Source organism: Barbus barbus (genome assembly GCF_936440315.1).
Source record: "Barbus barbus genome assembly, chromosome: 38".
Lineage (NCBI taxonomy): Eukaryota > Metazoa > Chordata > Actinopteri > Cypriniformes > Cyprinidae > Barbus > Barbus barbus.
Window position 1 is genome coordinate 16408030 of NC_136716.1, and position 24055 is coordinate 16432084.

The following is a 24055-nucleotide window of genomic DNA, read 5'->3' on the forward strand; positions in this document are numbered from 1 at the left end:
TACTTTTACGACGGCAGATTATTTGGTCATCCACATTTTTACTCCATGTCGCACCTTCGAACGCCCAGGATTTGGGATTAAATAAAGCCTGCGGCATTCCCGATTCTCTTTATTTGACTATGCCAAACAAATATTAATATTACGAGTTCTTAATGGCTAGCTACGATGAAAATGAAATGCAAATGAAATACACTTATTGAGATAAATTTAACGATGCCTGTCTTTGCTCGAGCAGCAGATCAATACCTGTTGGCCACCTGCTGCGTCTGCTGCTTAGGACTAGCAAACAACGTGACGTATTGGTGTTTGTCTTTTAAGATGGCTGGATGAGTGAGTCCCTGTGCAGCACTGAGTGTGTGGAGCCGATGCTTTACGATGCGAGTTAAGGAAAGAGAAGCAGGAGAGGAAAAGCAGAGGAGGGGGTTGTAGCACCCGAGTGCCGGGTTCAGCGGCGGGGCAATGACAGACTTCCTGCGCTCCATCACTCCCAAGGCCTACCTCAGTCAGCTGGTGGCCAGGGGCAGAGGCCTCATGTCTCATTCTTATTACCATGTCTACTGCCTCCACGGTGTGTGTGTGTTTCTATTCGTAACCAAAAAAAAATTAATGCGCGCTGGCACCGAGGGAGAGCTTGCAAATAAGGGAAATGATTAAAACGCGATAGAGGAAGGCGTGCATGCAAAGCGTGTCATTTTAGAGCGAATTTATAGGGGGCAGAGGAAGAAAGGGGTGATGGGTATTCTGGCGTTATTATAGACAAGAGTCACTTTTGAGCTTGTCATGATATTGTTCAAGTTAAGCCACTCCTTTTTAAGGCATCATTAGCTGTCAATCTGTCCCCTGGTCGCTGGAGAGCAATGGGCTCATCTGAATACCATTGCCAGCCGCCCCCCTGAGTGCAAAATAAATTATATCAGTGGCACACTGCAGGTGTTGTCATGGCAACGCACACTCTCGATAGCTCCCTGTGCCAACTCCGCCTTCCTCGGGAGAAGGTTGTGCGGAGGTCAGCGCCATCGCAGCGCCACATTTCACTTTCACAGCAGCTGCCCACCAGACCTAGACCAAATTGAGACGCACCTGACCTTGTCCTGTTACAGAGAAGCTTCCCGAAAAGCCACCCATTATCCATGTCCCATACAGTTCTTTCGGGTAAATCTCTATAACAACCCTTTCTACAGTCAGGCGCAGATTGGATGTCTCCCAAATGCCTCTAGCTGACAGATACATTGCCGAAAAGCAGATTGCTAAAACTGGGAGGCAGGAAAAGTGAGGCAGGAATGAAAAGGACACGAGTCATCGAAATGGGACGGACTGCACTGGAATGTATTGACTCTCTTTCTTGTACTGCGTGTGTACTCTGTTTGAACCCACAGTTACACCATGTTGGGGAGAGTGGGGGTGAGGGAGGTGGGGCGGAGGCAGCGTGTTGGATGGGAGGCGGTGTGGCGTGTTCGAAATGCCTTGATCAGCCATGAACGCACCTGTGATTACGAAGAGTATTATACAGCAGTTTGTTCCAGTCCTCGCCATTCTAGAGATTGCTGATAATTCGAACTGGTAATTTTCCCAGTTTTAACATTCTGCTTGTGTTTTGCCAGAAATACTGTCGATCTGTGCGTTAGTGGTGGGGATTTTTTAGTGACTCTTTCTGCAGGTTACTTCGTTACACCAGTAGGTGGCGACACACAATTGTCTGTTCCTGAATATATCAGTGTTTTTGAACAAATTGGTTTATTGAATGATTCAATGACTCACTCACACAAGTGACACGAATCAACAAATGGTCCACATTTGTACGTCATTGAATCATTTACTCAATCAGTTTGTTCTGAAACGAGGGCTGCATCTGAAATAGCATACTTCCTTACTATATAGTAGGTGACAAAAGAAGCATACGATGGACACTTTACTATCTAATGGAACAAAACAAGTGAATTTCTTTATGATTCATTGAATGATTTACTCAAATGATTCGTTCAAAACACAGATTAATTTAGGAACAAAACAAGTGACTGGCTGCATGCAAAATCACCATTTATACCCTCATTAACTATTCCATACTTTACTCCACTAATATTGTGGCTCGCTGTTGAGTATACATTCGTAGTAAACTCATTACTGAAGTGAATTATGGGAATAAAGGAGTGCACATGATAGTATTATTTGTGGACACCACTACAAATAGCTGTTCCTTCAAAAGTGCATAGCAGGGAAAGGGTGATTTCGGACACAGCCCATCTTCATGAGCAAACCATTGAATTATTTACACAACCGATTTGTTCAAAATAATGATTTATTCAACTTGAAGGTTCTTGCACACCGAGTCCGAAATTTTCGTATGCGTTTTTCATACTTTTTGTATTCGTCATCCTTTCCTATATCAAAACGCTTGCTACGGATGCAAAAACGCAGAAAATCGAACCTAGTCCGATTTTTTTTTTATGACAGACGAACGTTTTTGAGGCAGTGTGTAAACGTGATTGGTCGTATTTATTTTTCAACGTGCAAAAATTTTGGACTCAGTGTGCAATGGCCTTAAGTGCCACATTTTTACAACAACAACATGACATGCACAAGACGCTGGAAAAGAGACAAGATGTGAGCGCAACAGTCAAGCATGTCTGTCTTGTACATTATTGCATAGAAAAACAATGGAAAAGCTGTGCACTAAAATGCAAAACGCGCTGTGTGAATGGTCCCTTCTAGCAAATATTGTGTCTAAATTGTAAGCTATTCAATATTAACTTCTTGTTTACTGAACTGTCAGATGAGAACATCAATCTACACCTCCAACAATCCCCATCTGCATAGCTGCATGCGTCTCAAACAAAGAGCTCAAGTTCTTGGATGTACTGCCATACCGAGGCGTTGATGCCGCAACGGCATTGAGCTCACCGTCCAGATGGATTTTATTCCGTATAGCATCATTAAAGCGGCTCATCTGCATGGGCTGAGGACTACATTAGGCTCTCAGCACTGTGGGTGTGCTTAAAGAGAGGAAGGTAATTAGTTCCTACTCTCCTCAGCAGGCAGCGGATGGATGACATGCTCATCATGTCTAAATGTACAGTGTGTGCTGCTAGAATACTAAAGCTCTTAAAACACTTCAGTCTTTCAGTGTATCTTGTGTTCTTTAATCTCCTCATTTATAAACCCCTGTCCACCTGAATCTGTCTTCATTTATTAAAGGCCAGATCTGGGGCTCTCTCCACTCTTACTCTGAAGAGCTTTGGCCTGGAATAGCTCTTAAAGGTATCTGAATTTGGAGAGGAGTGAATCAAGAGAATGTTACGGCGGAAAAACAAGGAGCTTCAAGAAAATAAATTTCTTCTGCATCGCTCAAGGCATCCAAGAACCAGTGTTATCCATACACTATTAAACTAGTCCCCAAACTTAATATCTCTATCATTGTCTCTAACTTCTATCAACAGATTCACCACACACTTCTTTAATTACCATAGAAATGGGTAAATCTGTTTCAAGATTTGAATTAACATTTATATTTGCATTTGAATGGGTGTATGCAGGTGCATGGAATTTCGTTCTATAGTAAACATCCTGATACTTTGTTTTTATGTGCAGTTTTAAAACCCTGATGATCCATACAACTACGTAAACACCCTTAAGAACAGCATAAGTACCTTCTCTCGCCACAGCATTTCATTTTCTGTGATTCCAGAGATAAAAATCCTCATCACACTTGCATCAGATCCTAAGTGACTAAGCTTAATGTTCCTATGACAGAAGACTGAAAATGAATATAAAGTGAACATATTTGGACACAATATATAAGCAAAAATCACTAAGAAGAGTTAGTCTATTATAATGTGTTTGCTGATGAATTTATTTTGTATCTAAAACAGTGAAATTCATCCAACGTATTACCTTTGAACTAAATAAACTAAATCAGGTGTCTTCTGATCATCAACAAAATCCTCACACATATCTCTGTATTTCTATTTGTTTAAACTAGGAATATAACATCCATGGATGGTGGATCGGAGAGCTGGATGGTGCTATTGGGATAGTCCCCAAGGAGTTTTTACATCCTGCTTATATTCTATGAGGTACTTGCATTTACAGACTCCTTCTACATGATTACTTAGCTTATGACATAAGCTGAGAGTGAGAAATTGTCATATTGTATCTATCAATGAACTTTACCACTGTTTTAAAGTTTCAAAGTTTTCGAAAATGCTTCAGCATTAAATCCTGCTGACACCTGCTGGAAATTATTGCAACTACAAAGATATATGGCTGCAGTATTTTCGATTTACACATTAAGAGTATATTATTCAAACTGGTGTTAAACATTTTTCTCTTCTAGGTTTGCTTTTTGTGAAGATCCCAGAATGTTTAGTGTTAACACTTCAACACCTGTCATGGTTTGGAAACTGTCAATGATTAGATTAGAATGTAAATTCAAGTAAAAGGGCATTTTAATCCATTTCTAGAACCTAAACTCTGAGACCAAATCAATTTTTGCCTTTATATATATATATATTGCATGATTAGTGTACACTAAGAGGCTTGTCTAAATCTGTCACGGTTATCTAATTTGTTCAAACATAAGCCACATTTCTGCAAATGGTGTGAGAAAGACATTTGTAATGTAAGAACTTGTTTTAAAACTTATCACAAATTCAGTGTTCTATTTCCACAGCATAAATTATTGAATACAATTTTTCAAATGTACAATTTAGGCCATGACTACAAAAGAACCATTGTCATAAGTTATTTAGTATGTTGAAAGTTTTCTTAATTCTGCTTTTGTATTTGAAATCGTTTAGTTCAGTGTTCTACTAACCATTTCAGTGAATATTACTCCATGGAAATAACCTGTCATACCACAGTTGAAATAAAATAAAAAGCCTTGCCACTTTGGACTTGTATAGTTTTTGTGTGTAAAACGTAATTACTTGTATTCATACAGGGACTACAAATCAAATTAGTTCTTATAATATGGATAAAAATGAGTAAAAAATGTTTAGGAAAAAAAAAGCACAAGAAAAGCAGTTAATGATATGCCTTAATGTATTGTAAAAACAATAGTTTATTCAGCAAAATGTATCGCTCTTAAAACTGGACAAAAAGAAACCATAAAAGCTTCCAGAATTTGATGAATCAGTTATTTCAGATGAAAATATAATATTTCATCACGTAATAACTGTCAGCACACACTCCAAATAAAATCTTGCACAATAACTGCCTCGCATCCACTTCAGCCGACATGTACATTTCAGTTGAACAACGTAACCTGCTTTAGTGAAATACAGCATCAATAAGAGCTTCTCTGCTTCTCAACCGGAGAAACCGAGCATCATGGGTAGATCCGTAATCACTTATCCCCCAAGGAGGCTTAGAAACACTTGAAATGGAGAACTACATGGAATTTGGCTTTGCAAAGGATAAAAAAAATGAAGTCCACTGTTGAATCGTTTCTTTAATTAAATAAAGAAAAACAAATCTGAGACAATTTCCTCGGGACGCATGTTCAGGCTCTGCCTTTATACATTTATACTGTCCACTAAGAAACAAAAAAGAAAAATCAAAAAGGGCTCATTTTAAAGGGTTTAAAATAGTGACCATATTTTACAATTCTATCTTAAGTGGCATGTTCTATCAGGCCTGATTGAGCGGTCCTTCTCTTGGCCGGGATATAATGGGTGACAGGACTGCTCTAAAACCACCTGAAGGCTAAAGCTAGCTCCAAATGGTGGAACAATGGGCCAAGAATGAAAGGGGAGGGAGATCTTAGTACAGAGCATCGGTATTGCTGCTCCTCGGCCTCTTGATCTTCTCGATGTTCTTCAGGATCATGTCATGTAACGTTACCTGAAAGACAATTACATTTTATTAAATCAGTTATCACAACAACTCCCAGACAGCACATACATACGGACTTCTTTCTGTACATCAAAATGAAGAATCTTTAAAATCATTTGCATTATTACAGTTATAACAATACTTACATACTGATTTCTCAGTTCTGACACTATGATCTTGAGGCTGATGTATTCTTTCTCATCAATCTCTGTCACCGTGCGACGATAATCCTCCTATAACAGTCAAAATATATATTGTACATATATCAAATAACTACTGAATTTCTGATCTAAAAGGTATGCGTGTTCTTTAGATATGACTTACAACATGAGGGTATTTTGCTATTTTGGAAACCAGCTTTGCCCTTGTGATATAGTACCTGTAAAACACAGTATTTAAAAAAAATTAAGGAAAACTAAAGTGTGTAATTCTTAATTTAACTAACATTGATGTGTCGTACCTGGATATCTGATCTAAGTAAGAAGCTGCTTCCCCTTCCACTGTTCTGAGTTCAGCCACCGTCTCCTCCTGTTATGGTGAAGATAAACAGAATCACAACTCCAACTAAATGGCTGACAATTTCTTTTTCATTTGACATGACAGCAGCAAATACAAGGAATCGTTTCAACAAAACAGTTACAGCAAATTGTAAGAAATCGCCGTTTGTACTTTTATATCTGCCTACAACAAATGCAGCTCATGTTGTAACAAGACTTTCAGTATAACAAGTGAAGAACTGAAAAATGTGACACCGTACCTGAATTGAGACACCAAAATTGTTGCCATCTTCTATTCTTGGGATTAACAACTGAACCCACATCTTGACCTAGAAAAAAGGAAATGACATTTATCCACAACACTTTTAAAGAGTGAGAGCATGTCTGAGATTATGGTTACATGACCTTACCGTGTTGCATTTTTCTATGAGAGTTCTGATTTCAGGCTTGACTTTTTCAATCAGCTCCACCAGCTTGCCATTACTTTTCATCATCCCACCAGGCATGACAAAGACCTTGGTCCCGCCAACTACAAACAGAAAGGCGAGCCATTACCATTTAATCTAATGCGTTTTCAACTACAACTGGAAGTGGTCGAGAGTAGAAAAACTCTAAATGTTTTAAACCCTCTTTACACATGTATTTAGTATGGAAGCCCGTTTTCGCCACTGAATAAAATATTAAAAAGGTAATTGAGACTTTCTCAGAATTTTGTGACAAACTCGCAATTGCAAGTTAAAGTCATAATTGTGAGAGAAACTCGCAATTCTGACTTTGTAAAACGCAATTGCGAGTTTCTCACAATTCTGAGAAAGTCAAAATTTGCAAGATATAAATCAGAATTGCGAACAAAAAAAGTCAGAATTGCGAGTTAAGTGAGTTACTTGCAAAAGAGAGTTTATATGATGCAATTCTGTGAAAAAAGGTCAGAATTGTGAGATAAAAAGGTTGCAATAACCTTTTTATTATTTTGTTAATTCAGTGGAGGAAATGGGCTTCCATAATTTAGAGTTGTCAACTTGTGATCACATTAACAAAACATCTTAATAGCAGAAGTAAACAGGGCCACAGGATAATGTAGGGAAGGGGGGCAAGCTGTTTTGGTTAGGGATGCTCCGATCAGGATTTTTGCAGCCAATACGGAGTACCGATTTCTTGTCATGTGATCGGCCGATACGATGCTGATTCTGATGCTTCAAGCTTTATATAACATATGTAATAATGTTATTTAAATAATCACAAAAATGTTTCCTTATACGTTGAACATTTTATTATTCCTTTAAAATGGTATTTATGCATAACATTATGTATATCAGGACACTTAAGACAAAAATAAAATGCAAACAAAATGTGTCTGATGCAACCCAAGACAGAGATGGGCACTGGAGTTAGTGACTAGGACACAAATCGAATTTTTATAGCCTTCAGACTTGACTTGACCTGACCTGAAATGACTCCAGACTTTACCCGACTCGAGGAAAAGGACTTGTGAATATTTTAGAAGCAACTCGAGTCTTTTATCCTTAAATAGTTTTATAAGTGCATCTGCACCCCAGCATCCATCCGGACCGCGAGCCGTAACAGCAGCACCATTTTAAGTGAGCAGCGCATCAAAACAGCGGAGCGGATCACATTACAAGCGCTCAGTGTCGTTTATGGTAAATATCTTTCAGCGCTGTATTCTCGTATTTTTTTTATCTAAAGCTAAACACGCTTTATTCAAGCCCTTTCAGCTCCGTGCGCTTTCTCTCTCTCTGGCGCCAAGTTCAAGAGATGCTGTTATTTTAACAGAAACACGGTGAGAGGCAAAATAATTACTTTCACTAAAATACAGCAGAGGAATACAATGCTGCAAATAGTTATTTTTCTTACCATCTATTCTATAACCTACGAATCAAACCAGATGTAACAAGACTTTTCTGATCTATATTTAGCATCATTAGGCTAAGAACACACATATATATACACATATATAAATAAAAAAATAAATAATTGTTGTTAGATGGCTAGGTTGGAATTTAAACTTTGAAACTTATTTATTTTCTGCTCAATGAGAACGTTTTGATCATCCAATGTTAAAGAGAGGACAAAATAAATAGAAACATTTAAACTCCAATATGGAGAAGTCTGGTGTAACTCATAAGGTTTAATGCTGTCCAGTTTAAGACTGAAGAGGAAAAAAGAAATTGAAACATTTAAACTACTGAAAGAACAAAACGGAATAGTTTGATCACGACCATCCACGGGTCGGGTAATAAAAAAAATGCATTCTGATTATTTACAGTGGATAAAATAAATCATAAATAATGCAATATTAACTAAATTTTTAAAAAAATATTTTTTTCATTAGGCAGACGATTTCATTTGTGTGCGTGTTCGCCTGATCGTTGCAGTGGCAGAAACGGTGACATTCCAGATAAAGTTTAACAAGAGTAAAGTCTCTGTTAATGCTATGGAGTAGGCTAATATGGCCAAAGATGATATTTTGTTTTATAAATAAATGTTCATAGAGCGGCGCGATCAGCTCCGGTGCCCGTGGAGCCGTAAAGCCTGCTCTCCGTAGACGCGCGCAGATCAGCTCTAAGGTCACTGTTAAAAAATGAACCACCCATTCATAGGGCTGGGTATCGAGTTCGATACTTTTTAGGCACCGACCGAATTGCCTCGGTATCGAAAAACGTCTTGTCGTTCGGTACCAAATTTCGATACCTAAGGGGTTAAGCTCATCACCGTCAGTGAGCCAATAAGCCTGCAGCACTAGGTGTGTTTGACTAGAAGCGGCGCGGCGCTGATAGATCAGTGTTTGACATCCGCGAGAGCAATTCGAAAGCGTACGGAGCAGTCTGCTCTCTATATCGCGCAGTTTGTTTATTATACATAGACTGAAGCTCGCGGTGATTTCAGCGTCTGCCGCCTAACTTAATGAGGACATAAACACATGAACAACATCTCCAGAGCTGCTGTGAGAGTCAATTAATGAGCATTTTACCGTTTGATTTGAGTAAAACTAATGTCATATCATATACACACAGAACTGTAAAGGTATTCCAGGCAACCCGTCAAAATAAAAGTTCGGTTTAACTTGGAAGACACTGCGGCAGAAATAAGTTAATATTGTTCAGCGGACAGTACATACTGCTACTACTACTAGGCTACTATTAAAATTATTAAAACTTTATTATTATTTTTTTTAGTAATGATCACACAACAGTTATTCCATTTTTATTTTATTTTAATACTAAACCCCCTTTGTTTGCCAAAATAAATAAACTTTGATTTTCAATCATTTAAAAGAAAAATGAAATTAATGTTTTATGTCTTCATTTGAAAACCAGATACAGAACACAGAATTTCTGAGGAAAAATAAAACATTTCATAAGGCTATTTTAAGTATAAATTTAAATAAACTAAGTTGTTTTTATGCATTCAAACAATTAGACATACTACACCAGAATTTAATAACAATAAAACATATGGTGAAAGAAAATAAAACACCAACTTATGAAAGTGGATGAAGATTTTAAATTTCTTGAAGTCTTTAACAACCTAGAAATGATGATGTGTTTTAAAATGAACACGCACTAATGTAAACGTAGCCTAACAGATGTGTAAACTGAAAACAATTTGAACTTTATTAAAATTATTTATTTATTGTGTTGGCTATATTTTGTTCCTTTGTGCAGTGGCTCAGGAGATGAGGCTTTGAGTCTGTATAAATATCAACATTAAAAAATATTTTTTTGAGATAATGTAATCTTATTAAAACTGATTTAATAAAACTGGTATCGAAAAAAGTATCGTTCAGGAACCGGTATCGAACTCAAGGTATCGGTATCGAAAATTTTTGAACGATACCCAGCCCTACCCATTCATCATATCATCATGCAAAACTGAGCGAATTTTTCATTGTTTCTCGAAACGTCATAGCATTTCCACACCGGCGATGACTGCAGCATATGTCCCCACGTCATCAAATTGCGATCGGTTCGTGAGATTGGCCAAATGTATGAGTACCGATCGAGTCATAAAGTGTGATTATCGGCCGATACAGATCGATCGGAGCATCCCTAGTTTTGGTATCAACGTGTTTCAAATTTTAGTCACTTGCCAAAATCAAGATGCTGTTTTTCTATTAGCCAGGAAAACTCACCTTTGTCATCTCCTGCACCATCTTCGAGTTTCCTCTTTTTAGCATTTTGCTATTGAGAAAAAAATGTCAAGGTTACTTGCTGATCTTTTTGGTTCATGTCAAACAGACAATCTTTTGCACAAAGCAATAGAAACCTATCCTATCCTATCCAGAGACTTTACATAACTCTTTCAACTTGAACTGATTTTGACCAGTGTTGTGCAAGTTACTTCTAAACTGTAATACATTATAGATTACTTGTTACTGTCATTTAAAAGTAATTCCTTACCTTACAATATTACTGTCTCATAATTGTAATGCGTTACATGACTCCTGTATTACTTTTACCAAAATAACTACAGAAGTAGAACTTACAAAATGTACTAGAGCCCTACCCCAATGGCAAAGTGTTTATATTTCGTTACGGCTTTTTATTAAGTTAATTTAGAAAAAACGTTGAGCATTTTTTGTTCATTAAATACGTTTTTTCTTTCTTAAAGTAACGACCAAGCGGCCAGCGGCAGACCGGCAGGCTGATCATAGCTTATGTTTGATCAATTTAGCCTTCTCAAATCATCATGACTTACCTAAAATAAAATCTATAGATATACTAAAACAGTTCAAGCATATAACAATGTTTAAACCTAGATAAATGTGCGCTGCATCCAGTAGTTTGTGCGGAGAATGGAAGCTAAAGCGCAGGACATGGAGGCACCAGCGCAATCAATTGCAATTTTTTTTTCAATGGAAACAACTTACGCTGTAATTTTTGCTCATAAAGGTAAGAGTAATACATCATTCGGAACTGTAAAGGGTCTACTTTTATTTGTGTGCACTCACAATATCAACAAAACGTCGTGTTTTTATCTTGAACAGGAGCGCTACACAAAAATGAACCGAAAGACAGCGAATACATGCCTCACAGACATGATACATATATCTATAGAAAGCTTTAAATGACTACTTAATGAAATAAATAAAAATTAAAACAAAAACTATTTAATATAATCGTTATCCGTGAAGATGCACTTCTCTCTAAAGGCACCTCTAACGAAGAGATGGCGAATCCTTACTATTTCCCCCGGACACATTCATGGTAATTACTTTTGCTGGGGCTTTTTCTTTATTGTGTGTATTTGAAGCAGAACTCTTCAGCTGCGAGACACTAAACACCGTCGTAGCACGGACTCATGTTATTTCCACCAGCGCGGCAATTTTTCCATCAATAATTGATGGATGTCTAAAATATAAAGATAAGGAGAAGCCTAAAGCAGGCCCGAGGACCGGCCCTTAACTATGACGAGAAAATTGGCCCGAAGCCCGGCCCTGGGAACATTAAATTAAAAAAATAACATAAAAAATTGGGCTAAAAGTGTGTTGTAACACAAGCGTTACTGAACATGTACAGAGTAAAATATTACTGAAAATGTATTAGTAATGCCTTACACTACTGCGTTACAGCAAAAAGTAATCCGTTACTTTTATAACGCGTTACTCCCAACACTGATTTTGACTGATAAATGAAGAAGAAACTTAAAAATGACTTCTTACTCCCTCAAGCCCATCGTGGATGTCCGTAAGAAGAATTGGGTCTGGCACGGTCAGATTGATCTCTGAATGAATTTCTTTCAGCTCACGGATATTAATTGTGGGATCCTATTAAAATAACAAAAAGAAAATGTGATCAAAAGACTCATGATCAAATTCACGTGTTTTGCACATCTCAAGTAGTAAATGTCAAGAACGCATAATTTTTTCATTATTAAACTTACCTTCAAAAACTGGTCCAGCTCTAACAGTTTCTTCGGGAAAAAGTTTGCAACCAAGTCTTCAGCCTAAATTTGAATAATTAAACAAGAAGCCGTTCAATAGTCACGAAACATTCATATATAGACATATATATATAAATCTGGATAAGTGCAGTAGTTCACCTCTGCTGTAATTCGTTCTCTGAATGCATCAACCTGGCAAAAAAAGAAATAATCATATATAAATATAAACCATAAGACATGAGATCCACAAACTGATTTTTGTTGTCTCAATTTATAATGGCATGTCTTTGAAAGTCAATCACTTCCAGAAAAAAGCAACCGGCGGCCCTTCTATTTAAGACCCTGAATGTTTACAGCTTGTACCACACAATCGAGCCGTTTCCCGCTCTCCCTTGACTTGTAAGCCTCGCGATCTTCCTTGTAATCCCTTGCCAACATAATAAAACGACTTAAATATACTTTTAGCTTACTAATGTCAAAAACGTGCTGAAACCACTATGTACTTCTCCCGCAGCGGCATGCTGCTGTGCTAAAAACACGCTTCATTCACACACTCGCGGTTAACGCGCATATGGGAGCTCTGGCTTCACCTTTAAGATTTGATATGTATAATCCTCACATACTTTATTACAATATGTCCTTTCTGTTTCAATATACAGCTGATTTCTCAAGCATATGTGCGCGTAAAAGTTAGCTAACACGCTCACGAGGTGACTGACGAGCAAGCCGGCTAGCCGCAAGCTAACATTTACAAACAATTCATCTGAGCGCTCTGTATTTAAATGAGGGAAGCGGCGAGACATTTACCTTTGTCTTGATTTCATTATCCACCTTAAGAAGCGAAGACATCGTATTAATTCAATAAATGAGAAAAGTAGGGGATTGTCCTAAAAGCATCAACTAACCGTGTGGCTCACTATCTGCTGTCAGCCACAAGGCACTTGCGCGCTTCTAGATGACGTAAACGCTTCGCGACCCTAGAGGAGAATACATAGCTGTCACATCGGTTCTGCCGTGTGGAAATATTTACTCTTCGTTCATTTTGAATTTGATGTCATCTGGAATATGCAGAATCATCTGACATTCATCGCAAAATGAAATCAATACAATAAAGTGTACACACCGACGTATCGCTGTAATCAGCATAGCTACCGTGCTAAAACGGTATCTATCTATTCATAGCTCTATGTTCGGGACGACTTCGAAAGACGTAGTGTGCATGCGTGCGTCATATTTTTCTCTGTAAAAATATTATTTGATGGAATCCAAAGATAAGTACTTATGAGGACAAGTTAAATACTTTTACGAGCCTTTAAGTATTTTTAATTTTAATATTTTGTAATAATAAAATCTATTTATTTAGTTAGTAAGTAAATCTGAGACACTTCCTCTGACGTGTGTTGGGGGCGTGTACGAATCTAGCGATGTAAACAAGACGCAAAAGACAAGTCTTGACAGTGTTGCCACCACCACCACGGGCATTTAGAGCTTCACATCCCCGCATCAAACGCATTAGTTGACTCTGGCTAACAACCATGAACCTCCCCGTCACTGTCAAAGTGAACTTTAGGGGCAACGTGAAGAAATTTCCAGTCTTGGACTCGAACAAAGCACAGTGGGAGACTGTGGAGGCCTGGGTAAGGAGTCATTAAGCCTTGCTGGGTGGCGTTTATGTGGGGACGTTTACATTTCTTGGTCCTGGAAGGCCGTAGCCGAGGCCTACATAAACAAACTTTAACCGTTTAGCAGCTAACCTTCAGTCAAAACATTTAATCCTATTATATAGCAGATATGTCTTAACATATATCACAGTTGGGTCTTTTATACAAACCCTAGTGATATAAATTGCAACATTTGTACTTGACCTTTGTGTTCGGCCATAAATCAGATTTATAAATAAAGAGTAACGTTGGAGAATATCGATTTTCTCTCTAATCTGCTTGTAACTCTTCGATGTCTTTAACAAAGTCTGCAGTTCCTATGGTGTTTGTTTACATTGCTATCTGACTTAGTGCATTTTTATAACTTCTAGATTAAAACAACATTCGGCTTGAGCCATTTTCAAGTGAAATATTTTGACGAGGACAACGAGGAGGTAAATAATAATAATTTAATAACGAGTTTATATCATTTTGAATATATCTGTGATTGTTTAGTTTTACATTGATGGATTGTAGTTTGTAAAGTATGAGTTTGTCAACAGCCGGTTGAGTATTGTTCTAAAAAAATAAATTTTATAATGAAAATTTCGAGTCCTTCTATTGATATTGTCTTCTTATATTTACAGGTGTGCATAAACAGTCAAGGTATGTAATGCATTCAGTCATCATATATGTTATCTGTCGTGTTCAAATATTGATATCATAGTGAATATAAAATATTATTGTTTATATTATTTATTATTTTATGTTGTTATTAACACAGATGAATATACAGAAGCTCTAAAGGTAAGAACACCAATCTTTTTTTTTCTTTTGTGTGATGCACAAGCCAAAGCTGAGCCATGCTATAATCATTATAATTCAAAATAAATAAATGCATAAATAAAATCCCCAGGCTTTTAACACAATGTTGTCCTGATTTATTTTTTTTCATTTAGAGTGCATTTAAACAGGCCAACCAGCTACACATGAATGTTTATAAGATGAAGGGTCAGGCAGAGGGTGGTGCAGTGAAGGCAGAACCGAAAGAACTAAGGATAGATCCTAGACCAGCTCCGCCATATCGAGCAAGGGTCAAGATGGCAGACAAGGAGACCCAGGTGACCCCTGAGCGGGACTCGGTATGCAGTTTGCAGTCTTGTAATTAAACTACTACAGTATATGCTATCTTTATAGTGTTAGCTGTTTATTAGTTCATGCATATCATGTTAAAAAAGATGTTGTGAATATTAATAGACAGGCCTTATTGCAGGCTGAGATCGTTTCAGACCAAGAAAACCTGTTTCTGGTGTTGTTTCTTAAACAGGCTGTGGTCAAAGAAAACAAAGGGATGAAAACCGAGGAGGAAGCAGTACCAACGTGGTTCAAATCCTACATGGACAGGGTACTGTATTCTAAAAATATTATTGTGCTTTGGATTTTTCCATTTAATAGTGAAATCGCACCTGAGAAAACATGAGAAACTAGTATCTCATAATAAACACATTACTTTCTGTTGAATCCGGTCCAGTCTGTTACAAAATTGTTCTCAATCTTCTTTGCAGTTCAAAGATCAAGTGGTAAGGGAAGTGGTGGACAGAATGTGTAGTGAGTTTTCTGGTCAGTGTTGCACACACAGAGCCTCAGATCCACCTGCAGAGGAGCCAAGCACCTCTGGCACTCAGAAAGCTACGAGCTCCACCACGCTAAGGGCCTCTAGCTCAACTCCAAATTGCAGTAGTTGCAAAGGACCAGCCACTGGAGGAGGATATCAGTGCAGGTGAGAATGTCCTAGAACTTGTCTTACAAATGATACTCTTGTTGGGGAATAACAGTTAAAACCCAAGGACCAGGAATGATGAACAAAGTCCAGGAGTCAGAGATGCGATAAATTAAAGAAAAATTTAGTGAAGAACATAGTTTGCAGTTTCAACAGCAGAAGTCAGCTTCAACACTCGTGATGGAGTTTGTAGGCCGCGTACATGTTCTAGACACCAATAGCTATACTCTAACTAATATACGTTCACTAATTACGTCAATAGTATACATAGGTAAGCAAGATTCTGGTTGGTAGATAAACTTAGAAAATCTTCACACATGGACGTAAAAATCAAAGCATATCTTCTAGTGATTATTTTGGTGACAATTGATCAGAGGTCAGATGCAATAGGTCTCTTCAGAGATGTATATCTGATAGGGTGATGGCAAATGATGATTTCTTCCTAGAGCTCTCTTTCTGCATCTAGCTGCAAAGATAGACATTCACACACATACGCAGAGAACACTTATCTGTACTTCAAGGTTGCCGGGCTCTGCCCTGAATCTCATCAAATATGGTTAATTACACACACACAATGAGATCAGCTTCTTAGAGAGTAACAAGGCAGACTAAAGCCATATTCAACTTATTTTCTAACATGCATAAACGTAACTGTGATAAATAATTATTCAAGAAATATTATAATTAACATTATAATGAGGGCCATTGTAGATCTGCAATCCACTCCTTCACTCTGTAAAAATATTTAATAAGCAGACACTATTTGAAAAAAACTGAATTACAGGTTGTCAAATGTAAAGCTTGATATGAAACATTTTCCTTCTTCTGTGTGCAGTGTTTGTCCATCTTGCATCTTATGTGAGCCATGTAGTCATAAACACGATCCCAGCCACAACCTAAAGAGAACAAGGACTCCTTTGTCTGTCCCTGAACGTGGAGTTACTCCGGAACCCAGGCAAGCCAAAATAAACACTTGTTCAGCACGATGTTGTGCATTTTTTAGGGCTGTTCAAATTAGAAATTTTAGGAAACAATCTGATTCAAGTTTCTGGTTCTGAGATCAACTCTAGAATTGATTCCTCACTGTTGTTTGGGAAGAACATCTTCACCTAATCTAAAATGAAAAAGGAGTCTATTAAAGAGGAGTCAGTTCCCTTTGATGGAATCAATTCCATCGATTTGGAATTAAATGTTGATTCCCAGCGCCTCAGAATCAAGAAATGATTCCAGCCCTAGTATCTTCTACTTAGCCTGAATGGTATTAAGAGATATAATTATACTTGCTAATTGAATTTGATTAATTTTGGCTCCTTCTCAGGTTTCTGAGGCGGGGTGACAGGACGGTGCGAAAGGCAGAGAGACAGCAGCTGAAAGCTGAGCGGAGGCAGCTGAAGGCTGAGGTGAAGGAGATCAAGAAGAAGCTGCGGCTGGAGAAGAGAGGCCTGCTGTGGAGTGGAGCCTCCAATGGGACCAGCAGCTCGGGCCTTGCCCCCGCTCCCGGCACATCTCTAGGCCCAGGATCAGCCCCAGCTCCGGCCCTGTGCCCAGACCCTCAAACATCCAGTCCAGAGTAAGGGCCACACTGAGAGGGGTCAGGGCTGGGTTGACCTCCCTACCCAGCCCAGAACAATCATTATCAAGATTATCACATTGTCTGTTATAGTTGAGTTATCGCTGGCAAGTGGATGGAACTACCTCAAAATGCACCCGCTGCCTTTATGTATTACGTCCTTTTTGTACTTTTTTTGATATGAGCTTCAAGGAAAAGACAGACGCTGAAACAAAGCTGTTCTGACGATCCTCTGTGCACTCAAACCAGGGGTCCCAAGGTCTCCTGCTCCACCTTGGTGCCCACAATGACTGCCTTGTTTCTGGATGAGAATCTACCAGATGGCACTTGTCTGGAGCCAGGCACCAAGTTCATCAAGTACTGGAAGATGAGGAACACTGGCAACATCAGCTGGACTTCGGATACCAAGGTACTTTTTAAAACTCACCATAGCTTGAAAAGAATGTGTCTCCACACATGTTGTGGGCTGCGTTTGCATGTGTGTTGTGTCTTTTGTAGTTGAAATTTATGTGGGGCAACCTGACCCTGGGATCACGGGAGCAAAAAGAAGTTGCAGTGCCCTTTCTGCAGCCGGGTCAGGTCGGTGTGGTGAGCGTGGCGTTTGTGGCGCCCCTGCTGGAGGGCACCTACACGTCTCACTGGCGCCTGGCACACTGCGGGGTGCAGTTTGGGCCTAGAGTGTGGTGTAGCATTGTGGTGGTACCAAGTGCTGAGCAGAAACCCACCCATTGCAGCAAATCACTGGTGAGTCAACTTTAAACCACAGTACCTTAATGTTTTCAAATATTGCCATTTTAAGGGTTAACGGGTTAATAATACAACAGTATGTAGATCCTGAGATCAAAAACTGTAATATCTTATCTTATAGAGAACCGATCTTTGTCTAATGAGGAAAGATGGCATGTTCTGGTCAGGCACCAGAGATTGTGAAGCCTCCACCAGCTCCCGGAGAGAATACTACATCCCTTCAGTGGACTTACTGACGGCACAGGTAGTGCGTTGTCGGACACAAAGACGCCACCTTTTGTTTGTTTGATGATGTGTGCTTAACTAATGTCCAAAGTCTTGTTGTTTTCCAGGATCTGTTGTCCTTTGAGTTGCTGGATATAAACATTGTGCAAGAATTAGAGAAAGTCCCAGCCAACACTCCAGCTGGTAAGGCCTCATTCTGGTCACAATTATGTAATATTTCCTCAGGGTCTGCTCCTCAATGCCATGTGCATATCTAGTCTGGCCTCATTTTTAATTGTGTAATTTCCTCAGATATCACCCCCTGTGTATCTCCACTTCCTCATCATGGACTCTTGTTTGGAAAGCATAGAACAGGGTTAAGCAAAGTCGAGGCTGGACATTCAGGCAGGAAAAAAAGTCAAGGTTAGAGCATCTTATGTAGAATTAGAATTACTGATTTGTAGTTGCATCTAACAACCCATATAGATTATCTAAATAATGTCTAAATAGCAAGATAGTTCCTATAAAGCTGCACTAAAGTTACTCAGTTGTTATTCATAAACTCGGAAATCAGTATTTGATGTATAAACTGTTTAAAAGTTTGGGGTCAGTGAGATTTGAATGCTTTCGAAAGAAGTCTCTTAAGCCCATAATGGCTGCATTTACTTAATAAAAAAACTGTAATATTGTGAAATATTACTGTTTAAAATAACTGCTTTCTGTTTTAGTATATTTTAAAATGTAATTTATGAATTGTCACATGATGCTTTAGAAATCTTTCTAAAATGCTAATTTGGTGCTCAAGAAACATTTCTTATTATCAATGGTGAGAATATTTGTGCTGATTAAAGGGATAGTTCACCCAAAAATGAAACCTGTCCTTAATTAATCACCCTCATGTCGTTCCAAACCTGTAAGACCTTCGTTCTTCTTTGTTTTCTTTTCAAGTATTCTCGTAGCTTCATAAAATTAAAGGTTGAACCACTGATGTCACATGGACAATTTTAACAATGTCCTTACTACCTTTCTGGGCCTTGAACGTGTCAGTTGCGTTGCTGTCTATGCAGGGTCAGAAAGGTCTCTGATTTCATTATAAAAAATCTTAATTTGTGTTCCGAAGATGAACGAAGGTCTTACGAGTTTGGAACGACATGAGGGTGAGTAATTACTGACCATGTTCATTTTTGGGTCAACTATCCCTTTAATATTTTTGTGAAAATGTGAAAGGTTTTTCAGAATTATTTGATTTATACAAGGTACAAAAGAACAGTATTTATTTAAAATACAAAAGAGTGTCTTAACTGTTGCTTTTGATCAATTTTAAGTATTAATTTCTTGACCCCAACCTTTTGAATAGTAATTCAAAATGAACTTAGAAGTGCTTTTGCCAACAAATGATACTACACTTTTTTTTTTTTTTTCTCATTCACTTTTGTATTAAAAATTCACAGATGAGCACAAACAATGTAACAGGAGGATAAATGACCTCTGATTAGTTTTTTTTACAATTTACAACCAGATTTAAAATGATCTGTTTATGAATCATGGACAGGTTATTGATACTGATGTGGCTTGTTCTCTATTAGCGTTGCAGCCTCAGAGACAGAATGAACTTCTGGATGTTCCCGGCAATGAGGAAGGAGATGAAGACATTAGTGGGACCCAGTTTGTGTGCGAGACTGTGATTCGCTCTCTCACTCTTGAGGAGGAACCAGAGGGCAAGCCTCAACGCAGGACTCGGCCCAACATGAGGAGGCATGACGGTGAGCTTCCGTCTGCTGTATTAGTGTTCGCAGAACTCAGTGCTTTGTTTTTTTTATCCAATAGATATTTCAGATGCCACTATCATTTTGCTAATTTAACTTCTAATTATTTTACAGTTCATGATGCTGCTCGCTTTCAAGAGAGATCATTACTGATGAAGAACGACAGATCTTTGGCAATCATAAACAGGCCTGAGGCTCCAGTCCCTGGGCCAAAGCCAGTTATAACAGAGGAACCTGCCATGCCAGGTGTGCATGTTCTTCCGTTATTATTTTTTTTTAATGTCACTGTCGCTTAGACATACTGAAAGTGCAACAGTTACTATGAAAGCAGTGTGCCCTTCCGCTTGGGCTTGCTAATAGTAAACATGCCTTTTCTGCTCGAGCTATTCCCTCTTTCAATTTACTCTTGGTTATTTTCACTGTCTTTTCAGAAGCATTGATTGGCTCAAATGAAAACCTCTATACCGACCCAGCTGCACAGGATGAGAATGAAGAGGAAGTGGAACAAAAGGGACATGAAAAAGAGGAAGAAGCAGGAGAGTGGGATGAGGTGAGCAGCCAGGTGTCCTCTGCCTCATCGGAGGACTACACTGTCATCCTGCCTGATTGCTTCGATACTTCCAGGCCCCTGGGAGAATCGATGTATAGCTCAGCAATGTCCCAGCCTGCAGTCCCTCTTGCCAACGAGCCAGAGGTACCGCAAATTCAGAGTATGGCCGAAGGAGAAAACGAGGAGCCCATCCCTGTTCCAGCTCTTCAAAACAGCCTGAACCGGATGCTCTGCACCTCTCAGATACTGGACACTCCTCCTCTAATTCCAGAGATGGTACCTCCACCCATAGCTCTTTCGCCACCCCCATCTCTTCGAACCCACAGGTTAAAAAATATTCAGAGAATCCACAAAATATTTTTTAACTAATTAACAATATAGAGTGAATGCAATATATTATTATGCACCGACTTTAATTTGTTTTAATCACTTCATGATTCTTTTGCAGATCAGTGAGATCTCATGATCTTGAGTCAGGACCAGGGGCCTCTGAAGACAACACCTCGTGTCAACCTGACGATGACTCAAGTGGTAAGTTTCCATGTCTGCTAGACTTGTGCTGTCAGTTGTGTGAAGAAAAAAAAAAAAAAGTATCAATCAAATGATAACATCATACAATGTTATAATTTTGGCTGAAAATGTTTATTTTTAAATAAATAACTAAATAAATATAAACATAGTTTCTAATTACTTTTTTATTTATTTATTGTTTTTATTATTAGTTTTTGGTGTGTGTGTGTGTGTGTGTGAAATTATTGTTTTGGAAGTAGTGTCAAGCATTTTTAGGTTAAAAGGTTTTAAAGTGTGAGGAGGTATGAAGAATTAACCAAGAAAAAGCTATAAATGCAATTTAAAAATATATATTCAAAGAGATGGAAAAAATTATTATTTAATTATTAAATATTTATTATTATTATTATTATAGATGGCATATATGTTTTTAGTTTTGTACCTTGTTTTATTCAAAAAGTCATTAAGCCTGTCTTTGACATTTTAACTAAATGTTGTATAGCTAAACTAGTTATGTAGCTTTGAGCCATTGAAAAAAAAGAAAAGTGTGACAGAATTGCATATCTTTTCTTTGCCCTAGGTTGCAGATCAGTTCATTTAGAGGCCCCTGTTAGTGCCTTTGAGACCTGCGGCTCCCAGGATCTCAGGTAAAACAACACAGTGAGGTCATCCTTTTGAGCTGTTGTTCTGCTTACATGCATTTCAGGCATCACATTATACTATTTAGTTCAGGATGCATATATTTCAGGGAGAAAGATCAGGTTTTGAATATCTACATAATGTAGTTTTTAAAACACTTTTTTCCTCAAGCTGAAAGCTTGAATGCAGCAGAAGAGAAGCTCTGCAGACAGTGTTTCCTGTGGTTGACCACAGCTGTTTTATTTGTTGTCATATAGTATGGTTAACATAACACCTTTTGTTTTAAATATAAAAAATATCTTTAAATATGCACATCATTTTGCACAGTTAGGTCAAGTTATGGATGTTCACTTAGCTGTTTCTCATCTAGTTTTGACGGTTTCATGAATGTCTCTAGTCCTTCTGTTTTTTTGGCACGCTACTATTATGACAACCTTTTGTTCCTGTTTTTACTCTTCTGCAGGGCACGTCACGGTGGTCTGACAGAGGGGCTGGTGAAGGGAGCTCTCTCTGTGGCTGCCTCTGCTTATAAAGCACTCTTTACTGGCCAGAGCACACCTGCACAGGTGAGATATTTTTCTTCCTCAATGCACGACACACTAGACCAGAACATAAACAGCCACCATATAGTGACTTTCTTTTTATTACACTACTGTCCAAAAGATTGGGGTTGGCAAGATGTTTCTAAAATAAGTTTTTATGCTCACCAAGGCTTTATTGATCAAAAATGAACAAAAAACTGTAATATTGTGAAATATAATTACATTTATTCCTGTGAATTTTCAGCAGCCATTACTCCAGTTTTCAGTGTCATATGATCCTTCAGAAATCATTCTAATATGCAGATTTAGTGCTTAAGAAACATTTCTTATTATCAATGTTGAAAAGAGTCGTGATGCTTAAAATGTTTAGGGAAACCATGATATGTTTTTATTTTCAGGATTCTTTGATGAATAAAAAAGTTCCAGCAAGAACAGCATTTATTTGAAATTGAAATATTTGGTAACATTATAAATGTCTTCTTTTTCACTTTTCATCAATTTAATTTCTTTCAGAAAAATTTTACTGACCCCAAACTTTTGAACAGTAGAATTTATATTTCTAGAAAACAACTGTATGCGAAACGTTGGTCCTGTGTTTTAGATACTGAATCATGGTAGTTGCATCATGCGTTGTGTACTCCAGTCTGGATTTTCTGCATTTGAATGACCTTTAACATACTAACTTTGGTTTGGTTGTCTTTCAGCGGCCTGCTGTTGACCCAGCCTGCGAGGATGCCTCCATGATGGCTGTGCTGCAGGAGATGGGTTTCAGTAACCAGCTGCTCAATCAAAGGTTGCTGAGGAAACATCACTACAATTTGCTTGATGTGGTCAACGAGCTGGTGCAGTTGACCGACAGCGAATGGCACATCTCAAGACATTAGGAAGCACCGAGCAACCTCAATAAAGTGTAAGAATTGTAAATGATTTCATCGAGTTGCAGCATTCTGTTAGAACAGGAGTGGGGTGATGATGAAATGATCTCTGATGTTGTTTTGTTAGAGACATAGTTTGGACTCTCGAAAAAGAGAACTGTATCGCTATAACTGACCATAGCTGCAATGATGCAATTACTTGATTGTAAAATTTTAGTTTATGTTTATATAGGACATTATGAATGGGGAAACAACATAAGGTTTATTAGGCAGTCTTAATGCTTTCTTTATTCAGTGCGTGTGCCCTACTAACACGTATAGACTGTTGTTAGCTAGGCTTCAGGTATCTTTTGTACTGCTTGATTAGATAAGATGATAAATTTGAGACAATACCCAGAGGGTTTTGGTTTGTTTGAGCACTTTTCCCTCTCAGAGGAAAGATATAAATAGAAAAGCCTGTACTGATTTTGTTATTTGTCACTGTGACCTCTATATTTGTATATCTTATTTGAAATCACACTAATTCATATGTCACACTAAGGTGTTGGGCTGCCAAACTTATAGGAATGTGCAATAAGTGCTTTAGTCATGCTTAACACAACCAGTGATTGATTGGTCAAGGGTTTTTGCTAGGCACCATCTTTGTCATCTTCATGTGCAATGTATTACTATGAACTGAAGGCTTATCAACATGGCTTTTTGTGTCCAACACAGTGAATAAAAAACATTCCATTATAATTTCTCTGTGTTTTGCGTTATTTGCATTGCATAAGCATGAATCTTCTTGCTATTGTAAAAATCACCCCAATCAGCAAAACCTATGTTTGGTTAATGTACACGCACGCATCTGACATGCTGAAACAACGGAATGTTCTAAAAGTTAAAATAGTTACTCCTTTAGTCAGCTTCCCCCTATGAGAAGGAACTGAGCACAGATTCCCCAACCCCCAATATTTTGTTTTTGGTATTTCTGTTGATTGTAAAATGATAGCCAAAAACTTTGAT

The 24055-nt window shown here is 38.1% G+C and overlaps 3 protein-coding genes across 4 annotated transcripts in view; 2 read left to right on the forward strand and 1 right to left on the reverse strand.

Moving 5' to 3' along the window:
* The window catches only part of LOC306857906 (src kinase-associated phosphoprotein 1-like), a 30444-nt gene extending 25557 nt beyond the window's left edge, over positions 1-4887 (forward strand). Inside the window, exons 12-13 of the mRNA XM_079398174.1 lie at positions 3977-4070; positions 4331-4887. Coding sequence (XP_079254300.1) covers positions 3977-4069 — 93 coding nt within the window. The 3' untranslated portion in view covers position 4070; positions 4331-4887. The remainder of the gene's footprint in view (positions 1-3976; positions 4071-4330) is intronic.
* Positions 4596-13439, reverse strand: LOC306857908 (proteasome activator complex subunit 3-like). Its single transcript, XM_079398176.1, has 11 exons — positions 13035-13439; positions 12387-12419; positions 12228-12290; positions 12007-12111; positions 10477-10525; positions 6737-6855; positions 6587-6655; positions 6290-6357; positions 6154-6208; positions 5976-6062; positions 4596-5838 (listed from the first exon to the last, which is right to left on the reverse strand). Exons 1-11 carry the CDS (start codon positions 13074-13076, stop codon positions 5758-5760), a joined length of 771 nt encoding a protein of 256 aa, XP_079254302.1. The 5' UTR covers positions 13077-13439; the 3' UTR covers positions 4596-5757.
* A 191-nt stretch (positions 13440-13630) lies between these two features.
* LOC306858045 (next to BRCA1 gene 1 protein-like) lies at positions 13631-23787 on the forward strand. Of its 2 annotated transcripts, XM_079398405.1 has the most exons (21): positions 13631-13864; positions 14260-14322; positions 14515-14533; positions 14652-14674; positions 14827-15009; positions 15195-15272; positions 15433-15647; positions 16483-16602; positions 16966-17217; positions 17467-17626; positions 17716-17961; positions 18086-18208; positions 18297-18372; positions 18481-18591; positions 19755-19931; positions 20049-20180; positions 20366-20810; positions 20933-21015; positions 21575-21641; positions 22097-22199; positions 22880-23786. In XM_079398405.1, the coding sequence occupies exons 1-21, from the start codon at positions 13763-13765 to the stop codon at positions 23057-23059; spliced, it is 2958 nt and encodes a 985-aa protein (XP_079254531.1). In that variant the 5' UTR covers positions 13631-13762; the 3' UTR covers positions 23060-23786. The 2 variants fall into 2 exon arrangements, with proteins under 2 accessions (XP_079254531.1, XP_079254532.1); XM_079398406.1 differs by lacking the exon at positions 18481-18591 and having other exon boundaries at positions 22880-23787.
* The last annotated feature ends 268 nt before the right edge of the window (positions 23788-24055 follow it).

Bases quoted from the DNA above. Each gene is read 5' to 3' on its own strand.
- LOC306858045 (XM_079398405.1), top strand. From the start codon at position 13,763: ATGAACCTCCCCGTCACTGTCAAAGTGAACTTTAGGGGCAACGTGAAG. The intron at 15,273-15,432 runs GTACTGTATTCT...TCTTCTTTGCAG, and splicing joins TCAAATCCTACATGGACAGG to TTCAAAGATCAAGTGGTAAG. The intron at 17,218-17,466 runs GTAAGGGCCACA...CACTCAAACCAG, and splicing joins CCTCAAACATCCAGTCCAGA to GGGTCCCAAGGTCTCCTGCT.
- LOC306857908 (XM_079398176.1), bottom strand. From the start codon at position 13,076: ATGTCTTCGCTTCTTAAGGTGGATAATGAAATCAAGACAAAG. The intron at 6,856-10,476 runs GTGAGTTTTCCT...TTCTGTTTGTAG, and splicing joins TGGTGCAGGAGATGACAAAG to TTGGCGGGACCAAGGTCTTT. The intron at 6,656-6,736 runs GTAAGGTCATGT...CCTTTTTTCTAG, and splicing joins TCATAGAAAAATGCAACACG to GTCAAGATGTGGGTTCAGTT.